The 27,941-nt window shown below is 37.7% G+C and overlaps 1 protein-coding gene across 1 annotated transcript in view; it reads left to right on the forward strand.

Moving 5' to 3' along the window:
* Window positions 1-5,324, forward strand: part of PDE3A (phosphodiesterase 3A) — a 303,878-nt gene extending 298,554 nt beyond the window's left edge. The window contains exon 16 of the mRNA XM_022577720.3: window positions 3,476-5,324. Within this exon, the coding sequence (XP_022433428.2) occupies window positions 3,476-3,717 (242 nt within the window). The 3' untranslated portion in view covers window positions 3,718-5,324. The remainder of the gene's footprint in view (window positions 1-3,475) is intronic.
* Window positions 5,325-27,941: the final 22,617 nt, after the last annotated feature.

A 27,941-nucleotide genomic window follows, 5' to 3' on the forward strand; every position in this document is an offset into this window, starting at 1 on the left:
ACTCCCTCACAGGTTGAGTACCTGATGTTGCCATACTTTGATGTGTCAGAGAGAAATTGCACTGCATACTTGTTAAAAATGGTAAGGAAGACTTTCTTTAAGACTATTAAAATAGGAGAGAGACATTGGACTCAACTCCATTGAAAACAAAGGCAGGAGAGTTTTTACACACTGGAATGAGCTAAGGAAAAAGTACTGAGGACCTTAAAGGGGAGTTGGTCAATGTGATTAGGCCATTTTTGTTTGCTAATTGGTGCTTATTGAAGTTAGGCTCCTTCCTACCCACAGAGATCGGTGATAGGGACCCTATCTTTTTTTTTTTTTTGTCTTTTACCCATTTTATTTTTTTACATCTTTATTGGAGTAAAATTGCTTTACAATGGTGTGTTAAAATGGTTTCTGCTCTATAACAAAGTGAATCAGTTATACATATACATATGTTCCCCTATCTCTTCCCTCTTGCGTCTCCCTCCCTCCCACCCTCCCTATCCCACCCCTCTAGGTGGTCACAAAGCACCGAGCTGACCTCCCTGTGCTATGCGGCTGCTTCCCACTAGCTATCTACCTTACGTTTGGCAGTGTATATATGTCCATGCCTCTCTCTCGCTTTGTTACAGCTTACCCTTCCCCCTCCCCATATCCTCAAGTCCATTCTCTAGTAGGTCTGTGTCTTTATTCCTGTCTTACCCCTAGGTTCTTCATGACATTTTTTTCCTTAAATTCCATATATATGTGTTAGCATACGGTATTTGTCTTTCTCTTTCTGACTTACTTCACTCTGTATGACAGACTCTAGGTCTATCCACCTCATTACAAATAGCTCAGTTTCGTTTCTTTTTATGGCTGAGTAATATTCCATTGCATATATGTGCCACATCTTCTTTATCCATTCATCTGATGATGGACACTTAGGTTGTTTCCATCTCTGGGCTATTGTAAATAGAGCTGCAATGAACATTTTGGTACGTGACTCTTTTTGAATTATGGTTTTCTCAGGGTATATGCCCAGTAGTGGGATTGCTGGGTCATATGGTAGTTCTATTTGTAGTTTTTTAAGGAACCTCCATACTGTTCTCCATAGTGGCTGTACCAATTCACATTCCCACCAGCAGTGCAAGAGTGTTCCCTTTTCTCCACACCCTCTCCAGCATTTGTTGTTTGTAGGTTTTTTGATGATGGCCATTCTGCCTGGTGTGAGGTGATACCTCATTGTAGTTTTGATTTGCATTTCTCTAATGATTAGTGATGTTGAGCATTCTTTCATGTGTTTGTGGCAATCTGTATATCTTCTTTGGAGAAATGTCTATTTAGGTCTTCTGCCTATTTTTGGATTGGGTTGTTTTTTGGTTATTGAGCTGCATGAGCTGCTTATAAATTTTGGAGATTAATCCTTTGTCAGTTGCTTCATTTGCAAATATCTTCTCCCATTCTGAGGGTTGTCTTTTGGTCCTATCTTTCTTAATAATTGCATTTCAAAGGGCTGGCTCCCAGGTCCTTGAGAAAGATGTTTCCTGGGTTGTCAAACTGGCTAGAGGCTGGGAGATTTATCTACATTACCAAGGGGCAGAGAAAGAATTTGCAATTACAAGTTTTAGATCAGGATCCTAGTGTCTGGAAGAAACCTATCTGAAGTTTAGTGAAGATGAGGGAAACATTAAGGCCATCTTGGTCACTTATCTAGGTCCATCATAAAACATAGCATGTGTATTTCAGTTCTGATCTTCTGGGCCCTCTCTCCTATAGATGGTAAGCTCCTTTAAGGCAAACTCTGAGACTCATTGGTCTTTGGTTCCATAGCATCCAGAAAAATGCTTGTCAGTTAGTAGGTGATCAATATAAGCTGACTGATGGGTCCATCTCATGAATAAGATAATGAATATAGTAAATATTTTTTAAAAAATTCTTGCTTATGAGTCTGCCTGTATCCATTCTCCCCCCCACCCTGGCATTCATCCAACTTAATAATTTCCTTATGTGTCTGTATGGTTCAAAAGTAATTCAAAATAATTTGGTGTCCTTTTTCTGAACTATGTTTTAAAAATTGATCTTATCATCTTTTAAGGTACAAGAATTTTTTTTAATAATAAAACTGTTGAAGGAATCATTAGCACTTCCACAAAAATTTTGGTGGATGGTACATCTCATAGCAATTGGCTTTCTTTTTCCTTCTTTTTTTTTTTTTGTTATTGTTACTATTTTTTTTTCTTTTGTTTTTTTTTCCTTCCAGATTTTACATGGTAAATCATTACTACTTCATTAAATAAATTCAAATTTCCTTGCAGATCATCCTGGTAACTTGTACTGTTAACTCTTTAATGCAGTCTCAGATCAGAATTTCCTATGGACCACATTTTCATACTTTTATTATTTTTATCATCAATCACTTGTCAACACTTCACCATGTACTTGGAATTGTGGAACAGAAACTAGAGAGGACATAATTCATTTAGTAAACTCTTACTGAATACTAACTAAAGTCTGGAGCTTTGCAGATATATATGCAAAAGGGGGGAAAACTTCTGTCCACAGAGAAGTTTATAATCCAATGTGAGAATCTGCCTAACTTCCAAATTCTTGGCCTATGTCTAAAATGGTCACTTGAATGAACGTACATTATATTCTGTGCTTAGAAAAGAATAGCTGCCTACTTAACTTCTCCACTTGGAGGTCTCCCAGACACTTCATGTTCAACATACGCCTCAAGTCTGCTCATCTAATGTGCCCTTTCTCAGTACATCTTGCCACTCAGCTGTTCACGTCAGAAAGCTCAGGGTTGTCTTTGATTCCTCCCTTCTTTTTTCCTTACATTTAATCAGTTGCCAAGTGCTGTTGATTATACCTCACAAATGTATCTCACATTTATCTACTCATCTTCGTTTCCATTGTCCCCATCCTAGTCCAAGCCACCATCATCATGCAGCATCCTCCCAGCTAAGTCATTTCCCTCTTTCTGCCACCTTTCAAAGACTTTGTACAACTCAGTGTAATTGTCCTTACTTGTTTACTCTCTATTTTCCCACTAGAGTCAAAGCTCCCTGCTAGAGGAGTTTGAAATTAATTTTTTAGTCCACAGGAAACAGAACAGTACTATCAAAACTGTCTTTCTTAAAAAATCAATATTGTAGACTTCTGTGGGTTGAATTGGTTGACAAAGCAGAGGAACACGTAACAAGGAATTATTCCAATAATCTAGGTGGAAAATCTTGAGAGTCTGAATGGAGTAATAACTCCAAGAAACAGACAAAACCTTGTATTGTTACCAGATATTAAATACTGTTCATAGTACGTCTCAATGATATGTTAATGGTTCATGCCATCTTCCTCTTATTTCCCCACTCTCAAAAATGATTATTACAATATACACATCAAGTGATAGATGTATGTATCCATTTGGTACTTGACCCCTATGAATAGGGAGAAAAAACTGTCCTGTACTCAACACACAAATAAGTAGTCTAATTTGGTGTTTTCTCAGGAAAGAAAACTTTCAAAAGGAGAAAAGTCTACTGCCAAATAACTCAGCACCTTCTGCAGAACCACAAGATGTGGAAGAAAGTCATTGAGGAGGAACAGAGGTTGGCGGGCATAGAGGATCAGTCCCTGGACCAGTCCCCCCAGCAGCATCCCTCAGACCAGATCCAGGCCATCAAGGAAGAAGATGAAGAAAAGGGGAAGCCGAGAAGAGACGAAACCCCAACCCCAAAGCCAAACCAGTGACAATGGATAAATGAGCTATGTTTCGAAACAGAGTGACTTGTCACAGACTCCTCTCAAGCCAGCACAACACTTAGACACAACACTGTAGAAATATGAGAAGATGGGCAAACGGCTATGGCATTTTGGGATTCTTTGCATTTTATGTGTTTATTTTTACAGTGAGGTACATGGTTTAAAAAACTCTCACTCAGAGAAGCTTTCACGTTATAACAACACCAGCTTCTAAGGATTTTTTTAAAGGAAGAAATATATATGTGTGTGTGTATATAAGCTCTCACATAGATCCATGTAAAACATATTCACAGACACACACGCAGACACACAGACACACCGAAAAGCCGGGATTCCTGGCTCCACGATTTAGTAACATTCATGTTAAGATATATAGTGGTCACTGTGATATAATAAATCATAAAGGAAAAACTAAAGGAAAAGAAATTCCAAAGGAGATGGTGAAGCTTTAGCCGGGAAGCAGTGTAGCAAATGTAGGTTACGACTAAGAAGCTTTTGCTCTTAGTACTGAGGGATGAAAGTTCCAGAGCGTTGTTTGAATTCTTATACATCCTGCCAACATTGTGTGTGTGTGTGTGTATGAGAGAGAGAGAGATGGAAAGGATGCTCATGTGTATGTACATTTGTGTGTATGTAAAGAGAGATTTTTGTGGTTTTAGTTGTTCATAGCATTGCTGCAGCAGACGACTCAGCACATGTGAACAAACAGGATGAAGTTCGCTCTGGAGAGTCTTTAAGAGGCAGCCATCACAAACGCCTGCCTCTACTTGGCTTCAGTAAAAGTCCCTCTGCAGAAGGAGGGGATTGGCAGGCTGGGGGATAGGGCCACAGGCCTGTGCATCCCTTCGAGGCTCTCTGTCACCAGCCTTAAACCGGGAAGACTGAGACATTTTCCAGTCTAGTCGCTGAATGAATGTATAGGAGCTCTTTGTCTGTATGTCTGTATGTCTGTCTGTCACTCACCTAAAATCAAATCACCACGGAAGGGGATGGAATTCTTTAAACAGAAACACCTCAGAAGGAGCTGAAGTCAGGTCTTTTCATCAGGTTACAGTTCTAAAAGGTCGCCAGAGAAGGCCTGAGAAATGGCTCGTAATGGGGATCGCCTATGTCTTAATTTGCTGCAAAATGTGCGGTAGAAAAAGAAAAAAAAGAAAGGAAGGCAAGCAGAAACCCACTCTGGGATAGCTAGTGAGTGAGAGATGAAGGGGAATATTTCAACCTAGGGTTTGGTGTTTATTGACATAGTGAAAGCCTGATTCTTGGCAACTGGTGAAGATTGGCTTTTGGGTGGCAAAGGTTGCACGGACAACCCTATTGTACTGTTGCACTCACGGTGTGATGGGGTGACTTCTAGCTGTAATCTGGCCCATTGTCATGTTTCTTTTGGCAGGGAAGACTTGAGAGATTTGGGGGGACTGGGCCTATCATTGACAGTCTTTTTTTTTTTTTGGTTTGTTTATCTACACTTGTTTATGCTGTGAGCCAAACCTCTATTTAAAAAGTTGATACTCACTTTCAATATTTTATTTCATATTATTATATTTGTCATGAATAGTTATCTTGATGTAAATATAAAGATTTGTTTTTGTTTCTGTAGATAGTCAACTCTTCTTTTTTTTTAAGGGAAAAGGGAAACATTTTTATAAAGTTCTATTTTAATCACCATTTTTATACATTGTAGCTCTCTCCAAGCCCAGTAAGAGATGGATGGTTCATTTGCATGGAGGTCTGTGAACACCCACTCATCTACCTGTTCTAATTTAAATGATAACCGGATACAGTTATTTTATGCCAATTAAATGAGGATGCTGCAAAGAATGTTTTTTCACTAGCAACTCTGGCTAACTTTTGGGTAACTTCTGGATCCACATCTCCCAAGCGAAAGACTTTCTTAAACAATGAGAAATGTTTATAATTGGTGTCCCTTTCTTCCCAACACTTTTTGCTTCTAACATTTCCTTTGATACTATATCCTGGCCTGCTCATCATCTAAACAACCTTAGCTTCAAGTAAATCTTGCTTGTGATTTCTACTTTTTATTTCCTCTCAAATCATAGAAAAGAGTGTTTACATTAAAAATGCCTTCATTTCTCATAAATGGATATCCTTCCCTTCCAAAGCAATGATTATACAATAATCCATGGCATTTTTTAAATAAGGCAAAGATAATACAATCCAAAATAAACACAGTTTCAAGACAAATTTCCCAAAAAGTAGGAAAATATGAAAAGGATCAAATAGATGCAGATTCTACCTAAATAATGAGAATAATTTTTTTTTTGAGTTAACATCAGGTCTTCATTATTTAGGACTTACTGAGTTGTTTTCCATTTTTTTAGTATTGCCTGTGTGTCTCTATGTTTGCAAAACTTACTGTGAGTCAAATACATTTCCCCAGTGAATTTATTTTCCTTCCATGGCAAATAACAGAAGGGGGGAGAAAAAGCATTTATACTCACATACCTCTTGTATCTAATTACTTAACAAAACTAATCTTCTCCCCTGCTCCAAATGCCATATGTCTCTAAAATAAATGTAAGTCCAGGAAAAATCTAGGTATGGAGCAAGTTAAATGGCGACAGAGTAGTTATACATTCATAACCGTATATTGGTGGCTTCCTCAACGCTCCATGACCCCAAGTAGGGGCCCGCCTGGCTGCCAGAGTAGAGGTCTAAGCACACTAGCTGGTTTTTGTTTTGTTCTGTTTTCAAGTGCATGAAATAATCATGGCCAAAGCAGTAAGAACCTCTTCATTCCAGAACTGTGCTCACCAGTCTAGGCAGATTAATCATTTTTTTTCTTCAAAGAAAGATAAATTGACAGTGTATTAAAACTAAAGTCAGTTCAAGAAAAGGAATGGCGATTCTTCAAGTGCTTGACTTTCATACACACCCAGTACGTCCCACAGGATGCCGAGGGACATGAAAAGATGTTTTCTGCTAGTGGTGGTCTCCCCGTCCTTGGTGACAGCAGTATTACTGTGTTCACTTCCAACTCCAGAGCTTGCTTCCTGTGGTGCCAGTGTATTTGTTGCAATTCACTACATTTTTATATGAGCCTAATTATAGGTGCCATTAGATAAACTCAGGTCTTTCAAATGAAGGAATGTCTAGCCCATTTAGGGAAAAGAATTGTATGGACAGCCATGAAGCTAATGGTAGGAAAAGTTGGAATTTGGTGGCCTTGATGCTAGTGGTTGCTTTCTGTTAAGGAAAAGACCAGGTATACTAAGAATGTCATCGATGGCATTTCCAGCATGCTGATAGAACGTCTTTCTGGTTATCGATCTAAGCCAACCTTGAGAATATTGTTTCCTTGGTGAAAACACCACTTCGGCATATTTTAAAACTGTAAGTTATTTTTGTCATTTATATAAGACCTGGTTTTGCTCTTAGTCAAAGATGAAGACAGTAGCTCTGTACAGGGATTTATCTACATCGGTCTTCACCTGAGAAGTGAAGGAATTTCCTCATATTATGTTTAAGAAAATACCCACTTTCTAAACACAGAACACGAAATTATGTCTGTTCCGTTTTGATGGAATTCCAGAACAAATCCTAACCATTGCAATCTCAGTAAAACTAAAGACGACGGTATGTCAAGCGGACTTCATATTACATGTATAATACGTATTGCAATTTCCTCACACCCCTGCCTCTCTTGATTTGCAATGTCCTGATGTCCCCTGTCACTTTCCCAGAGAACTTTCTTTGAAGGTAAAAGCTGTGCAAAAGGCATGAGACTCATGCCTATTTTTTGTTTAAATGATGGAAAAACATAAATTATTTTCTAAGTAATAAAGATATGAAAATTATCATTGTAAATAAAGTCTAAAGTTTGAAACGACTGCTTTACAAAAGGGAACTATTTGTGTGATGAACAGCTCCTAACTAATGAGAAGTAAAGAATCAAATTATCATTTCTATTCTGCTTTAGGAGGTATTTTTGGTGCTTCCATATCAGTATGGGGATCTCCACTGTCCCTGTCATTCAGTTTTTCTAAAATAATACTGAAAGCCACAATAAGGGTCTTATTGTCCTTCTCTTCCATCCTAAGTCTGATTCCCACTTAATACTTTTCCTGGTTTATATGCAATTTTGGAAATAAACTGCCTTTTCAAATGGGCAGAAGGCTCCAGTAAAACAGAGTTCTGTAAACTTTCATAATCTACAGTAAATCGGATTCTCCATATAATTATCAGCTAATGGGTGTGGAAAAAATCAACAAATTTTCAAATGCTAATAGCTCAACTCCAGGTATTTGAGCACTAAAATATCTATATACTCTGAAACCAAACTGAGTTCCTTTCAATTGCCTTCTCTCCTATCAAGCAGCAAAATACTTTATAACCAGTTCTAAGTAATTCATTTCTCTTGTGATTTCTCTATGAAGTAAAACTATGACCTTGATGATACTGTCTGTCAGTCCATTTTTCTAATCTGTCCAACAAAATGGAACTTTAAGATTAGGAGACCAAGTCACCATTTTAGGTAAAGAACATTCCAGAATTAAACTATGCTTAGCTTTTCTAATCAGAGGAAAATATACCAGTTTTAGGTACTATGATCTTACGTTCACACTACAAAATCATTCTAATAGCAGGTTAACAATAGTGACAAAAAATAATTGAGCATTTTGTTGCTAAATATGTTTGAAGATACAAAACTGAAGATTAAACCATTATTTAGTTGGTGGAACTCAATATCCGGATTCAAAAATACTGATCTGGTATAGATTGTTTTAGTACAGATAAGACTATAAACTATAAGGAATGGTGTATAGATGGAAAACAAAACTGGCTTTCGACATGTGCTTAAGGCTCTTATGAATCCAAATTTCCCATCTAAAGGCAGCTAGTTTTTCCTCCATATCATACTTTTAAGGTTGATTACATTGACAGGCATTGGTATCATGGATTTCTGCTTCCTTGAGGAGTTGTGGAGCAAAGAAGAAAAGGCAAGCCTTCTTATTGGTAAGAAACACTGAACATGTTCATGTTCAGACAGATTTCCTCATTGTTTTACATCAAGAAGTGATTCTTTAATCACGCAAATAATTCAAACAAAAATGCTTCAAAAAGAATAATATTAAATCATCATATGTAAGTACTACCAAGAATATTAAATTTGATTACTTGAAGCAAAGCAAAAAAAAAAAATCAAATAAATTTGATTATTTGTTAAAATTTTTTAATCAATTGAAACCAACAAAATGATGTTTTGTGGTATAGAGATGCTAAACATTTTGATATAATCAGAACTATTATGTAACAGAAAACTGTAAAAAGTAGTATTTAATTATTTATCTAATTCTCTGCATGCTTCAGGGAGGAAAATATTTTATGAAGAGTCCAATAATACATGAAATAGATAAAAATAAATTTAGTCCCCATAATTTAATTAGATTTAGGGTATAAATTAGAGTCTGAATTATCCCAAGAAAAAGGAATGACAAATCCAGTGATTTGTCACGGTTTAGGTTGTTTTAAAATAAATGGTTTACTAATGAAGATTATATTTTACTAAACTCTAACACAGTTAAGAACCCAAATACTTACTTTCGTTACTAAGAAAAATTAAATCTTATTAATCTTGACTTTCACAAAGGAAGCACTGACCGATCAATAAACCACATGTACTACATTCGTCTGCTAAGACTGATCAAATGGTAGGTTGGAATTTGAGATTCACAAATAGAAAAGTAATTTAAATAGTATTTCACCTATCGCAAGTGAAACAGACACTATAGCAGGGAATTCTTTCCTCTTTAAAACAAAACAAAAAGAAAAAGTCAAACTTACAGGAGAAAAGTATGACTTATCTCCAATTTTCCTTCTCTAACTCAAAATTAGTAAAGGAAAAATCATCACAAATTCTCTTCTGCTCTAATAAGGAGCAAGATGCCTTTCACCTCAAGTTTTAACTCACCACACCTAGTTTCATTGTGCAGCCCATGGTACTAAAAAGCAAAAAAAAAAAAAAAAAAAAAAAAGCAGAGCTGTGGATTGGGAGTGAACACTACATAAAACTTAAAGGATCATCCCAGGACACCTCTTCATCTTTTCTGTGGCAAACCAATTTAGTTCTCAGTTATTCTCGAGTAAAGGGACTTAATGGATCCATATTTCAATCTTGACTTCCTTCATTAGAATCAGCACTTACACATTTTGGAATGTGAACTAGCCCCTAGCGCTTGGAAACTGCTGCTTGAATACTTCTGGAAGGGAAGGATTTTTTTTTTTTTTTATTCTAGTAATTTTACTTTCTATATACTAGCAAATTATTCAGATGGTTTAATGTGAAATTAAAAGTAATTGTTTAAAGATGTTTTCTTTGTGTATATCAGCTGTTGGTTGATAGAATTTCCCTCACATTTCTTTTTAAAATTAACTGATTATTTTTATGACTCAAAAACCCATATTATACCAGATATTTCATTTTAGCTATGTATAAGCATAATCCACTACTATAGTATTGCTATCTTTAAATAACAACCCTGATATATATATATATATATATATATATATATATATCACCTGTCAGTGTGTTTCAATGGCTTGACTTTAAGTATAAATTTATTAGTTTAAAAAAATCACTATTTAATACTCTGTAAAACATGTGCATAGGATTTTTGCCATATTATATTTGCTTAAATGGTGGGGGTTTTTTTCCATTTGTGAATATCAGTTCATTCCTAATACATTCTCACAGAAGAACGCATACCATTTTTGTTTCAACAAGAACAGTTTGTTAGTTGACAGGCACTGGAAATAAATATCACTGAATCCAACTACCCCTTGATTTTCTTCCTATAGATTTTTTTATCATACGAATCACAAAATGAAAATTGGTGCTTTTATAGACATTCTGAAACTCTCAATGCAAAATAATGAAAACGAGACTCTCCCTGGCTTCCTATAATAATATTAGGATATGCAACTGAAAGAACTTTAATTTGAATTCAGAGTTTGAGTTTGAGGTTTTGGATGGTTTGGTTAATTTGATTTGGTTTTTGGTGTTAAAATGTGTTCTGATTCCTGATGGGGCAGTTGTTCTGATCAGTCATTACCTCCTCCTGACAAAAACTTTCATTGGAAAGTTCAGATTAGCATATCCCAAATATTTGTCTCTGTATTATTTGTAAACCAGAGGGTATTGGATTAATTTAGTATTCCTATAAAGCAATATTTTCAAATAACTGCCAACCAAAGTAACAGTGTAAGGGATGTCATTTGTACATGGTAATTTTTAACAATGTAATTCTCATCACTCTCAACAAACCTGAATACGTTTGTTAATAACTTTCCAAATTTATCAACTTTTACAAACAAAAGAGTGAGGCGTTGGACTTAAGTGATCATTTCGCAGTTGAAATAAATCTTGTCCTCTCACCTGTATCTTGCACTTAATATATGTAGCAATACTTTGTATCATCCTATCACAAGTATTTGCTGTGACTCAGTTAATGGCTGATAAATATTTTGTATAAAGTAGAATCTGTACAGAAAAATATTAGATAAGTTGTATTTATTTTTATTATTTTTTAGCTTAGACACTATAAATGATGCTCCTTTTTGGCCAGAATTACTGGAAGTGCCTCTTGGTTTTATATATATATATATATATACATATATATATATATATATATATGTTATAGTAAATATATACTCAAAGTTAGTAGAATTGTGTCACATATGATCAATGTGGATGTTACAATGTGAAGACAATGTATAATATAAATATAATTCTGTGGTATCATGTTTGATGTAGTCATTTGTACAACCCAAGTCCTCCATCCACTTTTGAAGGCATCCTTTCTTCTCATATCCAAATGCAGTAGCCTGTACCCAGCCTACACTGTAATGACACATCCATTGACCCTCCTACAATTTCCAAGAACTCCTGGAGACTTCTATTCCCATGGTCACATCCCTCTCCCTGTCTCTGATGAATTCTTAGCTGCATTAATCTTCATCTAACTTTCTGCAGCTAAGCTGTGCCCTTTCTCTAATAGAATAGTTAGCACCAAAACCAAGATAACCAGATTTCTAATAGTCAGCTTCAGGGTCCTGTGAAATACACAGTGCTGCCATTTATACTATGAATGCTACAATTTATCCTATCAAGTTTGTCTATGAATGCCCAATATACAGGATATTTGATTGTACAGGCTCAGAATTGTTTTTGGTCTACGTATATAAAAAGCTTTACAAAATTTGGAATGGTTTGAAAACACTCAAATATAGTTCTCTGAAACAAACAAAAGCAAAATGCAATTTTGTTCCCAAGGAGTCAATTCTTCAATCTGCACACATTGATTTCCCGATTACCTATGAAACAAAATTCTAATGTCTAAGCCTGTTATATTCAAAGTTCCCTTCACTCAGGCCTCAAACCATGTCCCCATCAAAGGAACCAGCCATTAATCATTTATATTTCTATATCTTAGGCAAATCAAATTAGTAGGGGATTTTCACACTCTATAAATACATTTTCTTTCTCCCTTTGTGCATACACAAATTCTTCCAACTACACGCAGCACAACAGAGCAAGATTGACTACGTCTTTTTGAGTTCTGGATTCTATCCCTCTCCCAGGGCTTTCCTCTTATGGTGATGCTCTGGTCCTCAGTGGAAGGGAGACCATAACTAGGTCCAGTCTGAACTTTCATCTCCTTCCTGTGTTTAGGTACTGTCAAACTGGCCTTAGGTAAGGAAAAGTTAATTTACATGATGGGGTAAGAGGTGATGATTGGTAAGCTCTAATGGAGCCTGAGATCCAGGCCAGAGGAAAGGGATGGCCAAGGCCATTGTCTGAAATAGCCTCAGAGATCAGATTAGCGTATCCTTGGCCACACTAATCCATACTTGGTCCAACCCTACAGATCACCCCTACGCCCACTGAACCACATGAGGTGGAGCTTAGGAAATGGGTACCACACCCTGACCAATGAAAAGGAAAAATGTTATCAGTTCTTAAATGATTAGAGCACTTTCTGTCTGTCAGGATAGTTTTAAGCAACAGTCTTGCTTCTTTTAGTCCTGGAACCACTCCATGTCCAGATCATTCTTTCTTACATCATTGCTGGCCTAAGAGAGGAAACCTGGGTCCACTTCTGCTGAATTCTGACAGATGTGAAGAGTTGTTGAGTGGCCTGTGCTGTCTGGGATCCTCTGGGCTACTGGGACCAGACAGAACTGGATGGGGGAGGGGCATATTGCTTCATACTTTGTAGTTATACTCAGGAAATGGGATTGCTCCTTCCTCCATTGTCAAACTGACTGGCTCTTCCCCACCAGATGCCAAAGGTGAATTCATTGAAGGCTTGGGCTCTGGTCTTCAGGGACTTCAAGGCAGATAAAGATTATGCATTAGTTTTCTATTTCTGCCAGAATAAGTTACCACAACCTTGGGAACTTAAAATAAGGCAAATTTATTAGCTCACAACTCTGTCAGTCAGAAGTCCAGATGGGCTTGGCTGGACTCTCTGCTTTGGGTCTCTCACAAGACTGAAATCAAGTGTTTGCCAGCCTGACCTCTTTTCTGAAGTCTCTAGAATCATTCAGCTTGTTGGCAGAATCCAGTTCCTTCCAATGACAGAGCTAACGTCCCATTCCTTTGCTGGCTGTCCTCTGGGAACCTCTCTCAGCTTCTTAAGGTCACCTCACTCCTCCAGGCATTTCTCCTCTCACCCAGCCCCCACCCCACCTTCAAACCAGCGATGGCGTGTGATTCATTCTTACACCCTGAGACTTTCTAACTTCAGCTGCTGCTGCATCCTCTCTGTCTCTAGCTTTGGAAAGTTCTCTGCTTTTAAGGACTCATGTGATTATACTGGACCCAAATGATCCAAGATTCTCTCCCTGTATTAAGGTCTTTAACATGAACTACATCTGAAAAGTCTCTTTTGCCATGTAATTTAACATATTTATGGTTTCTTGGGGATTAGGGGGTACACAACTTTGGTGGCTATAATTTAACCTTCCACAAATCATGAAAAGAATGAGGAACACAGTAAAGATAATGAAGGCATATGGACTACACAGCTGTTCCACATCAAGAAAACTTATGTCCACAATGAAACAGGCAGGTCAGTTTTAAAAAGTCAGCAGTGGCAATGGGGAAAGCAGGAAAGGCCCAGTCTTGAGAATGTTGCAACAGCCTATTGAAAATAAGCTGTTGGGTGTTCCAATCAAGATGGTGGGATAGAAGGACCTGGAGCTGACCTCCTCCCACAAATACATCAACAATACATCTACATGTGGGACAATTCTCACAGAATACCTACTGAAGGCTGGCAGAAGATCTCAGACGCCTAAAAGTGCAAGAAAGATCTCCACGTAACTGGGTAGGACGAAAGGGGAAAAAAAAGGAAGCAGGACCTGCACCCCTGGGAGGGAGCCGTGAAAGAGGAAAGGTTCCTGCACTCTTAGAAGCCCCCTCACAGGTGTGGAGATCAGCTGGGAAAGAAAGGGAGCCTCACAGGCTCGGAGGAGAGCACATCAACTGGTTTGTGGCAGGCAGAACAGAGAGAGACCTGCACAGACAGTCCGTGTCACCACCCTGCACTCCCAAGCCAGTGCATCCACTGGTATGGGCAGGGGCTGGATGCCGAAATTCAGGCCTTAGAGGAAAGACCCAGGGACAGGACTGGGGTTGGCTGTGCAGAGACAGCCTGAAGGGGCTAGAGTGTAGTACCACCGCAACCAGGGGGGGTACACAGAAGAAGCCTGAGCCTGCCATAGAAGCTAAGCGCCATTGTTAAGGAGTGTGCAAAGGGAGGGGTAGGGCCCAGTATTGCAGTCTAACTCTTTGCATCCTCATAGTGGGCACGGTGCCACCACTGAAACCCCATTATTAATGCACATGCAAGCAAAAGGGAGGGCAGGGCCTGCCACAGCAGCCCCTTTTGCCAAGCACTCTCATCTGGCTCAGCACCACTTCTACGAGTTCTGAGAGTGCAAAGGCGCCAGTGGGTTGACCACATGCAGAGGCAGGGCTAAAATCAGAGCTGATCACCAGGGGCCAAGCAACTCAGGAAGCAGGGCTGAAATATGAGCCCTCTCCCTGTGGCTGTGAGATATGTGGATTTATGCCACCACCAAATGGCTTTGTAAACTCAGCACCTGCAGGACACCCGAGTGAACAATGGGTGTTCCCTGGCTGGGATGGGTCTGACCTTAGAAGCTGTGGGCTCTATGGGTATGTGCACATGGAGGCTGGGCTGGGCCAGGGTCTAGGCTGCCTCCGTTGCTCCCACAGCAGGTCCAGGTGTATGACTACTGTGCTCCTGGTAGCTGACTTCAGTGGATCTGAGCCTATGGATGTATGCTGGTGGCTTTGTGAAAAAACTGCCTCAGGCATATTAGGGCCGATTGCCAGCCTTCCCATGGTTGAGGCGGGGCTGAAGGTGGTGCCCAAAACAGTAAACTTTGTGAGCCCACACAATGAGTGAAAGAGAGACACCACAGAGCTCATATCCTGCTGGACAGCTCTGGTGGAGGAATACTCAGTGGCTCCTCTCCCAGTGGGAGTGCTCCAATATCTCGCCTACCTCACACCGCAGTTCAGAAATGGATCTGGAGACTTCTACTCCAGCAACAAAGGAGGAGATCTGCCCTCAAAAGGGCTGTGACAATCACAGAGCAAAGAGGAGTTCTTGCACAACAGCCAGTGCAGGCTCTGATCACCACAACACAAGTCACACCCCCTATCAAGGGGATAATGGCCAGCACACATGGAGAAAAGAGGTGGAAGGCAACCACACTAAAAGCAGCCCTTGCACCAAAGATATTAAATCCACACAGTCTACACAGGGATGCTTCCACATAAAAATAGCCCTCCAAGAACACAGTAGATAATTTTTTTCTCCTAAATATATAGAGCAAGAGAAATATAAGTAAAATGAAGAAGCAGAGAAACCACTCCAAATTTAAAGATTAAGTGAATTCCCCTGAAAAAGCAAACAATAAAACAGAACACTTCAGTCTAATAGACACCAGGTTCAAAAAGGAGATAATGAAAATACTGAAGGAATTAAGAAAGGATATCGATTAAAATGCAGATTACTGTAAATAGGAATAAGAAACTATAAAGAGAGGCCAAGAAAAATTAGAAAATTCATTTACTGAGATGAAAGCTGAGCTAAAGGTAATAAAAAGCAGACTGAATAAGGCAGAAAAATGAATAAGTGGTCTGGAAGATAGGATAATGGAAATCACCCAAGCAGAACAGCAGACAGAAAGCCAAATGAAAAAAATGAAAGCAATATAAGAGACCTATGGGATAATATAAAGCATGCCGATCTGAGCATCATAGGGGTTGCCAAAGGACAAGAAAGAGAAAAGGGGATCAAAAATGCATTTGAAGAAATTATTGCTGAAACCAAATCTAAAGAAGGAAAGAGATATCCAGGTACAGGAAGCACAGAGGGTCCCAAACAAGATGAACCCAAACAGACCTACACCAAGACATATTATAATTAAAATGGCAAAAGTTAAAGACAAAGTGAGGATTCAAAGGCAGCAAGAGAAAAACAAAGAGTTAATTATGAGTGAACCACTATAAGGGTATCAGCTGATTCCTCTACAGAAACATTGCAGGCTAGAAGGGAGTAGCAAGATATATTCAAAGTTCTGAAAGGGAAAAATTTGCAACCCAGGATATTCTACCCAACAAGATTATCACTTAGAATAGAAAGAGAGATAAAGAGTTTCTCAGACAAGCAAAAACTAAAAGAATACAGCAATACTAAACTTATCCTAAAAGAAATACTGAAAGGACTTTTTCTAAACAGAAAAGAAGCAAAAATCTATAGGAATAAGTAATGACAATTGGGAAGTAAATCATCTAAATAAGCGAGTATACAGGGCCCTGAACCAAGATGGCGGAGTAGAAGGACGTGCTCTCACTCCCTCTTGCGAGAACACCAGAATCACAACTAGCTGCTGGACAATCACTGACAGGAAGAAACTGGAACTCACCAAAAAAAGATACCCCACATCCAAAGACAAAGGAGAAGCCACAATGAGATGGTAAGACGGGTGCAATCACAGTAAAATCAAATCCCGTAACTGCTGGGTGGGTGACTCACACACTGGAGAACACTCATATCACAGAAGTCCACTCACTGGAGTGAAGGTTCTGAGCCCCACGTCAGGCTTCCCAACCTAGGGGTCCAGCAATGGGAGAAGGAACTCCTAGAGAATCAGACTTTAGAAGGCTAGAGGGATTTGATTGCAGGACTTCGACAGGACCGGGGGAAACAGAGACTCCACTCTTGGAGGGCACACACAAAGTAGTGTGCACATTGGGACCCAGGGGAAGGAGCAGTGACCCCAGGGGAGACTGAACCAGACCTACCTGCTAGTGTTGGAGGGTCTCCTGCAGAGGTGGGGGGTGGCTGTGGCTCACCATGGGGACAAGGATGCTGGCAGCGGAGGTTCTGGAAGTGCTCCTTGCCATGAGCCCTCCCAGAGTCTGCAATTAGCACCACCAAAGAGCCTAGGTAGGCTCCAGTGTTGGGTTGCCTCAGGCCAAACAACCAACAGGGAGGGAACCCAGCCCCACCCATCAGCAGTCAAGCGGAATAAAGTTTTACTGAGCTCTGCCCACCAGAGCAACAGTCAGCTCTACCCACCACCAGTCTGCCCCATTAGGAAACTTGCACAAGCCCTTAGCTAGCCTCATCCACCAGAGGGCAGACAGCAGAAGCAAGAAGAACTACAGTCCTGAAGCCTGTGGAACAAAAGCCACATTCACAGAAATACAGACAAGATGAAAAGGCAGAGGGCTATGTACCAGATGAAGGAACAAGATAAAACTGCAGAAAAACAACTAAATGAAGTGGAGATAGGCAACCTTCCAGAAAAAGAATTCAGAATAATGATAGTGAAGATGATCCAGGACCTCGGAAAAAGAATGGAGGCAAAGATGGAGAAGATGCAAGAAATGTTTAACAAAGACCTAGAAGAATTAAAGAACAAGCAAACAGAGATAAACAATACAATAACTGAAATGAAAACTACACTAGGAGGAATCAACAGCAGAATAACTGAGGCAGAAGAACGGATAAGTGACTTGCAAGACAGAATGGTGGAATTCACTGCTGCAGAACATAATAAAGAAAAAAGAATGAAAAGAAATGAAGATAGCATAAGAGACCTCTGGGACAACATTAAACGCAACAACATTCGCATTATAGGGGTCCCAAAAGGAGAAGAGAGAGAGAAAGGACCCGAGAAAACATCTGAAGACATTATAGTAGAAAACTTCCCTAACATGGGAAAGGAAATAGCCACCCAAGTCCAGGAAGCACAGAGAGTCCCATACAGGATAAAACCAAGGATAAACACACTGAGACACATGGTAATCAAACTGGCAAAAATTAAAGACAAAGAAAAATTATTGAAAGCAGCAAGGGAAAAATGAAAAATAACATACAAGGGAACTCCCATAAGATTAACAGCTGATTTATCAGCAGAAACTCTACAAGCCAGAAGGAAGTGGCATGATATACTTAAAGTGATGAAAGAGAAGACACTACAGCCAAGATTACTCTACCTGGCAAGGATCTCATTCAGATTTGATGGAGAAATGAAAAGCTTTACAGACAAACAAAAGCTAAGAGAAGTCAGCACCACCAAAGCAGCTCTACAACAAATGCTAAAGGAACTTCTCTAAGTGGGAAACACAAGAGAAGAAAAGGACCTACAAAAACAAACAATTAAGAAAATGCTCATAGGAACATATATATCGATAATTACCTTAAACGTGAATGGATTAAATGCTCCAACCAAAAGATACAGATTTGCTGAATGGATACAAAAACAAGACCCATATATATGCTGTCTACAAGAGACCCACTTCAGACCTAGGGACACACATAGACTGAAAGTGAGGCGATGGAAAAAGATATTCCATGCAAATGGAAATCAAAAGAAAGTTGGAGTAGCAATACTCATATCAGATAAAATAGACTTTAAAATAAAGAATGTTACAAGAGACAAGGAAGGACACTACATAATGATCAAGGGATCAATCCAAGAAGAAGATATAACAATTATAAATATATATATATGCACCCAACATAGGAGCATCTCAATACATAAGGCAACTGCTAACAGCTATAAAAGAGAAAATCGACAGTAACACAATAATAGTGGGGGACTTTAACACCTCACTTACACCAATGGACAGACCATCCAAAATGAAAATAAATAAGGAAACAAGCTTTAAATGACACAATAGACCAGATAGATTTAACTGATATTTATAGGACATTCCATCCAAAAAGAGCAGATTACACTTCTCAAGTGCGCACGGAACATTCTCTAGGATATAGATCACACCTTGGGTCACAAATTGAGCCTCAGTAAATTTAAGAAAATTGAAATCAAATCAAGCATCTTTTCTGACCAAAACGCTATGAGATTAGAAATGAATTACAGGGAAAAAAATATAAAAAACACAAACATATGGAGGCTAAATAATACATTACTAAATAACCAAGAGATCACTAAAGATCAAAGAGGAAATCAAAAAATACCTAGAGACAAATGACAACAAAAACAAGACGATCCAAAACCTATGGGATGCATCAAAAGCAGTTCTAAGAGGGAAGTTTATAGCAATACAATCGTACCTCAAGAAACAAGAAAAATCTCAAATAAACAATCTAACATTACACCTAAAGGAACTAGAGAAAGAAGAACAAACAAAACCCAAAGTTAGCAGAAGGAAAGAAATCATAAAGATAAGAGCAGATATAAATGAAATAGAGACAAAGAAAACAAAAGCAAAGATCAATAAAACTAAAAGCTGGTTCTTTGAGGAGATAAAATTGATAAGCCATTAGCCAGACTCATCAAGAAAAAGAGGGAGAGGACTCAAATCAATAAAATTAGAAATGAAAAAGGAGAAGTTACAACAGACACCACAGAAATACAAAGCACCCTAAGAGACTACTACAAGCAACTCTATGCCAATAAAATGGACAACCTGGAAGAAATGGACAAATACTTAGAAAGGTATAACCCTCCAAGACTGAACCAGGAAGAAATAGAAAACATGAACAGACCAATCACGAGTAATGAAATTGAAACTGTGATTAAAAATCTTCCAACAAACAAAAGTCCAGGACCAGATGGCTTCACAGGTGAATTCTACCAAACATTTAGAGAAGAGCTAACACCCATCCTTCTCAAACTCTTCCAAAATACTGCAGAGGAAGGAACACTCCCAAACTCATTCTGTGAGGCCACCATCACCCTGATACCAAAACCAGACAGAGATACTACAAAAAAAGAAAATTACAGACCAATATCACTGATGCATATACATGCAAAAATCCTCAACAAAATACTAGCAAACAGAATCCAACAACACATTAAAAGGATCATACACCATGATCAAGTGGGATTTATCCCAGGGATGCAAGGATTCTTCAATATATGCAAATCAATAAATGTGATACACCATATTAACAAACTGAAGAATAAAGACCATATGATCATCTCAATAGATGCAGAAAAAGCTTTTGACAAAATTCAACACCCATTTACGATAAAAAGTCTACAGAAAGTGAGCATAGAGGGACCCTACCTCAACATAATAAAGGCCATATATGACAAACCCACAGCAAACATCATTCTCAATGGAGAAAAACTGAAAGCATTTCCTCTAAGATCAGGTACAAGACAAGGATGTCCACTCTCACCACTATTATTCAACATAGTTTTGGAAGTCGTAGCCATGGCAATCAGAGAAGAAAAAGAAATAAAAGAAATACAAATTGGAAAAGAAGAAGTAAAACTGTCACTGTTTGCAGATGACATGATACTATACATAGAGAATCCTAAAGATGCCACCAGAAAACTACTAGAGCTAATAAATGAATTTGGTAAAGTTGAAGAATACAAAATTAATGCACAGAAATCTCTTGCATTCCTATACACTAATGATGAAAAATCTGAAAGAGAAATTAAGGAAACACTCCCATTTACCACTGCAATGAAAAGAATAAAATACCTAGGAATAAAACTACCTACAGAGACTAAAGACCTGTATGCAGAAAACTATAAGACACTGATGAAAGAAATTAAAGATGATACCAACAGATGGAGAGATATTCCATGTTCTTGGATTGGAAGAATCAATATTGTGAAAATGACTATACTACCTAAAGCAACCTGCAGATTCGATGCAATCCCTATCAAATTACCAATGGCATTTTTTACAGTACTAGAACTAAAAATGTTAAAATTTGTATGGAGACACAAAAGACCCCGAATAGCCAAAGCAGTCTTGAGGGAAAAAAACAGAGCTGGAGGAATCAGACTCCCTGACTTCACATTATACTACAAAGCTACAGTAATCAAGACAATATGGTACTGGCACAAAAACAGAAACATAGATCAATGGAACAAGACAGAAAGCCCAGAGATAAACCCACACACCTATGGTCAACTAATCTATGACAAAGGAGGCAAGGATATACCATAGAGAAAAGACAGTCTGTTCAATAAGTGGTGCTGGGAAAACTGGACAGCTCCATGTAAAAGAATGAAATTAGAACACCATACACAAAAATAAACTCAGAATGGATTAGAGACCTAAATGTAAGACCGGACACTATAAAAGTCTTAGAAGAAAGCATAGGAAGAACACTCTTTGACATAAATCACAGCAAGATCTTTTTTGATCCACCTCCTAGAGTAATGGAAATAAAAACAAAAATAAACAAAAGTGACCTATTGAAACTTCAAAGCTTAATCACAGCAAAGGAAACCATAAACAAGACAAAAAGACTACCCTCAGAATGGGAGAAAATATTTGCAAATGAATCAATGGACAAAGGATTAATCTCCAAAATATATAAACAGCTCATGAGGCTCAATATTAAGAAAACAAACAACCCAATCCAAAAATGGGCAGAAGACCTAAATAGACATTTCTCCAAAGAAGACATACAGATGGCCAAGAAGTACAAGAAAAGCTGCTCAACATCACTAATTATTAGAGAAATGCAAATCAAAACTACAATGAGGTATCACCTCACACCAGTTAGAATGGGCATCATCAGAAAATCTACAAACAACAAATGATGGAGAGGGTGTGAAGATAACGGAACCCTCTTGCACTGTTGGTGGGAATGTAAATTGATACAGCCTCTATGGAGAACAGTATGGAGGTTCCTTAAAAACCTCAAATACAATTACCATATGACCCAGCAATCCCACTACTGGGCATATACCCAGAGAAAACCATAATTCAAAAAGACACATGCACCCCAATGTTCATTGCAGCACTATTTACAATAGCCAGGTCATGGAAGCAACCTAAATGCCCATCGACAGATGAATGGATAAAGAGGATGTTGCACATATATACAATGGAATATTACTCAGCCATAAAAAGGAACAAAATTGGAATATTTGTAGAGACGTGGATGGACATAGAGACTGTCATACAGAGTGAAGTAAGTCAGAAAAAGAAAAGCAAATATTGTATATTAACGCATATATGTGGAATCTAGAAAAATGGTACAGATGAACTGGTTTTCAGGGCAAAAATAGAGACACAGGTGTAGAGAACAAATGAATGGACCCCACGGCGGGAAAGCAGCAGGGGGTGGTGGGATGAATTGGGAGACTGGGATTGACATATATACACTAATATGTTTAAAATAGATAACTAATAAGAACCTGCTGTATATATATATAAAAAAAGACAGAGTGCCAGATTTGATATAAAAACAAGAGCCTACAATATGCTGCCTACAAGAGACCCACTTTAGGGCAAAGGACACATATAGATTGAAAGTGATGGTATGAAAAATGATATTTCATGCAAATGGAAATGAAAGGAAAGCAGCTCGCAGTACTCATATCAAAGTATACTTTAAAACAAAGGCCATAAAGAAAGATAAAGGACACTATATAATGATAAAAGGATCAATACAAGAAGAGGATATTACACCCGTCAACATATATGCACCCAATATAGGAGCACTCAAATACATAAAACAACAGATATAAAGGGAGAAATTGAAGGGAATACAATAATAGTAGGAGACTTTAACACCCTACTCACACTAATGGACAGATCTCCTAGACAGAATATCAGTAAGGCAACAGAGATCCTAAATGATACAATAGGACAGTTAGACTTAACTGACATTTTCAAGACATTACATCCAAAAAAACCAGAATAAACATTCTTTTCAAGTGCACATGGAACACTCTCCAGGACTGACCATACACTGGGGCACAAAATAAGCCTTAACAAATTTAAGAGTATAGAAATTATTTCAAGCATCTTTTCTGACCACAGTGGCATGAAACTAGAAGGCAGCCACAGAAAAAGAAATGAGAAAAACATGATTACATGGAGAGTAAACAATATGCTACTAAAAAAAACAATGGGTCAATGATGAAATCAAAGAGGAAATTAAAACATACCTTGAGACAAATGAAATGAGAATACAACCATACAAAATCTATGGGATGCATCAAAAGCAGTTCTTACAGGGAAGTTCATAACAATACAGGCCTTCCTCAAAAAAAAGAAAAAGAAACAAAAAGAAAGAAAAACCTCAAATAAACAACCTAATCTACTACCTAAAAGAATTAGAAAAAGAAGAACAAAACCTAAAGTCAGCAGAAGGAAGGAAATAATAAATATCAGAGAGGAAATAAATAGTATAAACAATAGAAAAAATCAATAAAACCAAGAACTAGTTCTTTGAAAGTGTAAACAAAACTGAAAAACCTCTGGCCAGGCTCACCCAGAAGAAAAGAGAGATGACCTAAATAAACAAAATAAGAAATGAAAAAAGAGAAATAATAGTGTGGAAATACAAAAAACCTTAAGAGAATTCTATGAACAATTATATGCCAACAAATTCAACAACTTCGAAGAAATGGACAAGTTTCTAGAAACATACAGTCCACCAAAACTGAATCAAGAAGAAACAGATAATTTGAACAGACCAATCACTAGAAATGAAATAGAATCTGGAATAAAAACACTCCCTAAAAAAAAGTCCAGGACTTTTGGCTTCACAGGTGAATTCTACAAACCATACAAAGAACTTATACCAATTCTTCTCAAACTCTTCCAAAAGACTGAAGCAGAGGGAGCACTCCAAAAGACATTCTATGAAGCCACCATCACCCTGATAACAAAACCAGACAAAGATACCACAAAAAAAAGAAAATTACAGGCCAATATCTTTGATGAATATAGATGCAAATATTCTCAACAAAATATGAGCAAACCAAATCCAACAACACATGAAAAAGATCATACACGATGACCAAGTTGGATTCATCCCAGGGTCAGAAAGATGGTTCAACATACACAAATCAATCAATGTCATACACCAAAACAACAAAAGAAAAAAACCACATGATCATCTCAATAGATTCAGAAAAAGGATTTGATAAAATTCAACCTCCCTTCATGATAAAAACTCTTCCCAAAGTGGGTATTGAGGGAACATATCTCAATATAATAAAAGCTATTTATGACAAACCCACAGCCAATGTAGTACTCAACAGTGAAAGGCTGAAAGCCTTCTTACTAAAATCAGGAACAAGGCAATGATGCCCACTCTCACCACTTATATTCAACATAGAATTGACAGTCCTAGCCAGAGCAATCAGACTAGAAAAAATAAAAATTATCCAAATTGGAAGAGAAAAGGTAAAATTGTCATTATATGAAGATGACATAATACTATATATAGAAAACCCTAAAGACTCCACACAAATATTGCTAGAACTGATAAACGAATTCAGCAAGGTAGCAGGATACAAGATTAACATACAGAAATAGGTTGCATTTCTTTATATGAACAATGAAATATCAGAAAGGGAGTATAAAAATATTCCTTTTAAGATCACATCAAAATCAATAAAATATTTAGGAATACACTTGACCAAGGAGATGTAAGGCTTATATACTGAGAACTATAAAACATTAATAAAGGAAATTGATGTTAATTCAAAGAAATGGAAAGATATCCCATGCTCTTGGACTGCAAGAATTAATATTGTTAAAATGGCCATTCTACCCAAAGCAATGTACAGATTTAATGTGATCCCTATCAAATTTTTCACAGCACTAGAACAAATAATCCAAAAATTTACATGGAACCATAAAAGATCCAGAATTGCCAAAGCAATCCTAAGGAAAAAGAACAAGGCAGGAGGCATAACCCTCCCAAACTTTAGACAAAACTACAAAGCTAAAGTAATCAAAACTGTGGTATTGGCACAAAAACAGGCATACAGATCAATGGAACAGAAAAGAGACTCCAGAAATAAACCCACACACCTACAGTCAATTAATCTTCAACAAAGCAGGCAAGAATATACAATGGAGAAATGACAGTCTCTTCAGCAAGTGGTGTTTCATGTAAATCAATAAAGTTAGAACACACCCTCACACCATACACAAAAATAAACTCAAAATGGCTTAAAGACTTAAATAATAAGGCATGACACCATAAAACTCCTAGAAGAGAAGAGCATAGGCAAAACGTTCTCTGACATAAACCATACCAATGTTTTCTTAGGTCAGTCTCCCAAGGCAAGAGAAATAAAAACAAAAATAAACAAATGGGACCGAATTAAACTCAAAAGTTTTGCACAGCAAAGGAGACCATAAGCAAAATGAAAAGACAACCAGAATGGGAGAAAATATTTGCAAATGATGTGACCGACAAGGGCTGAATCTCCAAAATACAAACAGCACATACAACTCAAGGACAATAAAACAAACAACCCAATCGAAAAATAGTCAGAAGAACTTAATAGACATTTCTCCAAAGAAGACATACAGATGGCCAGTAAGCACATGAAAAGATGCTCAACATCACTAATTATTAGAGAAATGCAAATCAAAACTACAATGAGGTACCACCTCACAGGGGTCCAAATGGCCATCATTAAAAAGTCCACAAATAACAAATGCTGGAGAGGGTGTGGAGAAACAGGAACCCTCCTACACTGTTGGTGGGAATGTAAATTGGTGCAGCCACTATGGAACAATATGGAGGTTCCTTCAAAAACTAAAAACAGAGTTGCCTATGATCTGGCAATCCCACTCCTGTGCATATATCCAGACAAAGCTATAATTTAAAAATAAACATGCACCCCTATGTTCACAGCAGCACTATTCACAGTAGCCAAGACATGGAAACAACCTAAATGCCCATCGACAGAGGAATGGATAAAGAAGGTGTGGTACGTATATACAATGGAATATTACTCAGCCATAAAAAATAATGAAATAATGCCATTTCCAGCAACATGGTTGGACCTAGAGATTATCATACCTAGTGAAGTAAGTCAGAAAGAAAAAGACAAATACCATATGATATCACTTATATGTGGAATCTAAAATATGATACATATAAAGTGATCTATGAAACAGACTCACAGACATAAAGAAGAAACTTGTCATTGCCAAGGGGGTGGGCATAGGTGGAGGGATGGATTGGGAGTTTGGGATTAGCAGATGCAAACTATTATATATAGAACTGATAAACAACAAGGTCCTACTATATAGCACAGGGAACTATATTCAATATCCTATGATAAACCATAATGGAAAAGAATGTGAAAAAGAACGTATACATATATGTATAACTGAATCATTTTGCTGTACAGCAGAAATTAACACAACATTGTCAATCAATTATACTTCAAGAAAATAAATTTTAAAAAAGAAAGAAAATAAGCTGTTGGGATGTGGTATGATATAATGCAGTATATGCTCTTGACCATCTAACAGTATATGCTGCTGTTTATCCTATACCCAGAATACATAGGTATTTGAATTAAAAGGTGGAAGCAGGAATTATCTCCTTATTATACCCAATAACCAACTTATTTTTCTCCCCATGTCTTAAAATTTTGGTTTTGCTTGTTGAGAGGAAGTAGTTTCCAAATGAGGGATACTCTGACCAGAGGACATGATACTTCCATTACCTGGAATTGATGCTACCACATGGCCATTTTGTTCTCTCACTGAGTCAACAGAAGAGGAACTGATTGATCCCAATTTATTAAGTTGAAATAAGATTTCTGCTACAAAGTAGTGGCAAGACTGTATTTGGAGCCTAAAGGATTCTCCATGGAGACTTTTAGTACTTCTGTGTCAAACAGTAAATGTAGTAGAAAACTAGAGCAACCCAATAAAGGCAGGACCATGAAGAACACTGACCCTTCAGGACTGAAGTTTTGGGTCATATCATTAGCAAAAAACCTCACATAGCTTTCTGATTATATGATATATGACATGTATCCATCATTATGGTATCAGACAGTATTTTCAGTACCTTAAAAATAATCTGTGCTCTGCCTATTCATCCTTCCCCTCCACCCCTAACCCTTAGCAACCACTAATCTTTTTACTGTCATCATATTTTTGACTTATCCAGAATGTCACTTAGTGGGAATCATATAGTATGTAGCCTTTTTGAATTGGTTTCTTTCACTTAGTAATATGCATTTAAAATTCTTCTATGTCTTTTTAACACTAAATAATATTCCACTGTCTGGATGGACAACAGGTTACCCATTTTCCTACTGAAGAACATCATGATTGCTTCCAAGTTTTGGCAATTATGAATAAAGCTACGATAAACATCTGTGTGCAGGTTTTGAGTGGACATTAAGTTTTTCAACTCCTTTGGGTAAATACCAAGAAGTGTGATTGCTGGGTCATGTGGGATGAGTATCTTTAGTTTTATAAGAAATCATCAAACTCTCTTCCAAAGTGTCTGTATCATTTTGCATTCCTACCGGCAATGAATGTGAGTCCCTGTGCCTCCGCATCCTTGTCAACATTTGTTGTTGTCAGTGTTCTGCGTTTGGGCATTCTAATAAGTGTGCAGTGGTATATTATTGTCATTTTAACTTGCATTTCCTTGATGATAAATCACGTGGAGCATCTTTTCATATGCTTATTTGCCATCCATATATCTCCTTTGGTGAGGTGTCTGTTAAGGTCTTTGGCCCATTTTTAAATCAGGCCCATCTCCATTTTCCCTTGCACCTTTTGGATGGGAAAAAAATGAATTGTTTGTCCTACTGAGATTCTCCATTTTGGATTTTGCTGACTGTATTTTCATAGTGTAATTTAACATGTTAGTCTCTTCTCTGTATTTCTTATGAAGTGGTATTTAGGTCTAAACTGA

This window comes from Delphinapterus leucas, chromosome 11, assembly GCF_059928025.1.
Source record: "Delphinapterus leucas isolate spDelLeu-1000000601 "Yukka" chromosome 11, BTC_Dleu_Yukka2, whole genome shotgun sequence".
NCBI classification, from domain to species: domain Eukaryota; kingdom Metazoa; phylum Chordata; class Mammalia; order Artiodactyla; family Monodontidae; genus Delphinapterus; species Delphinapterus leucas.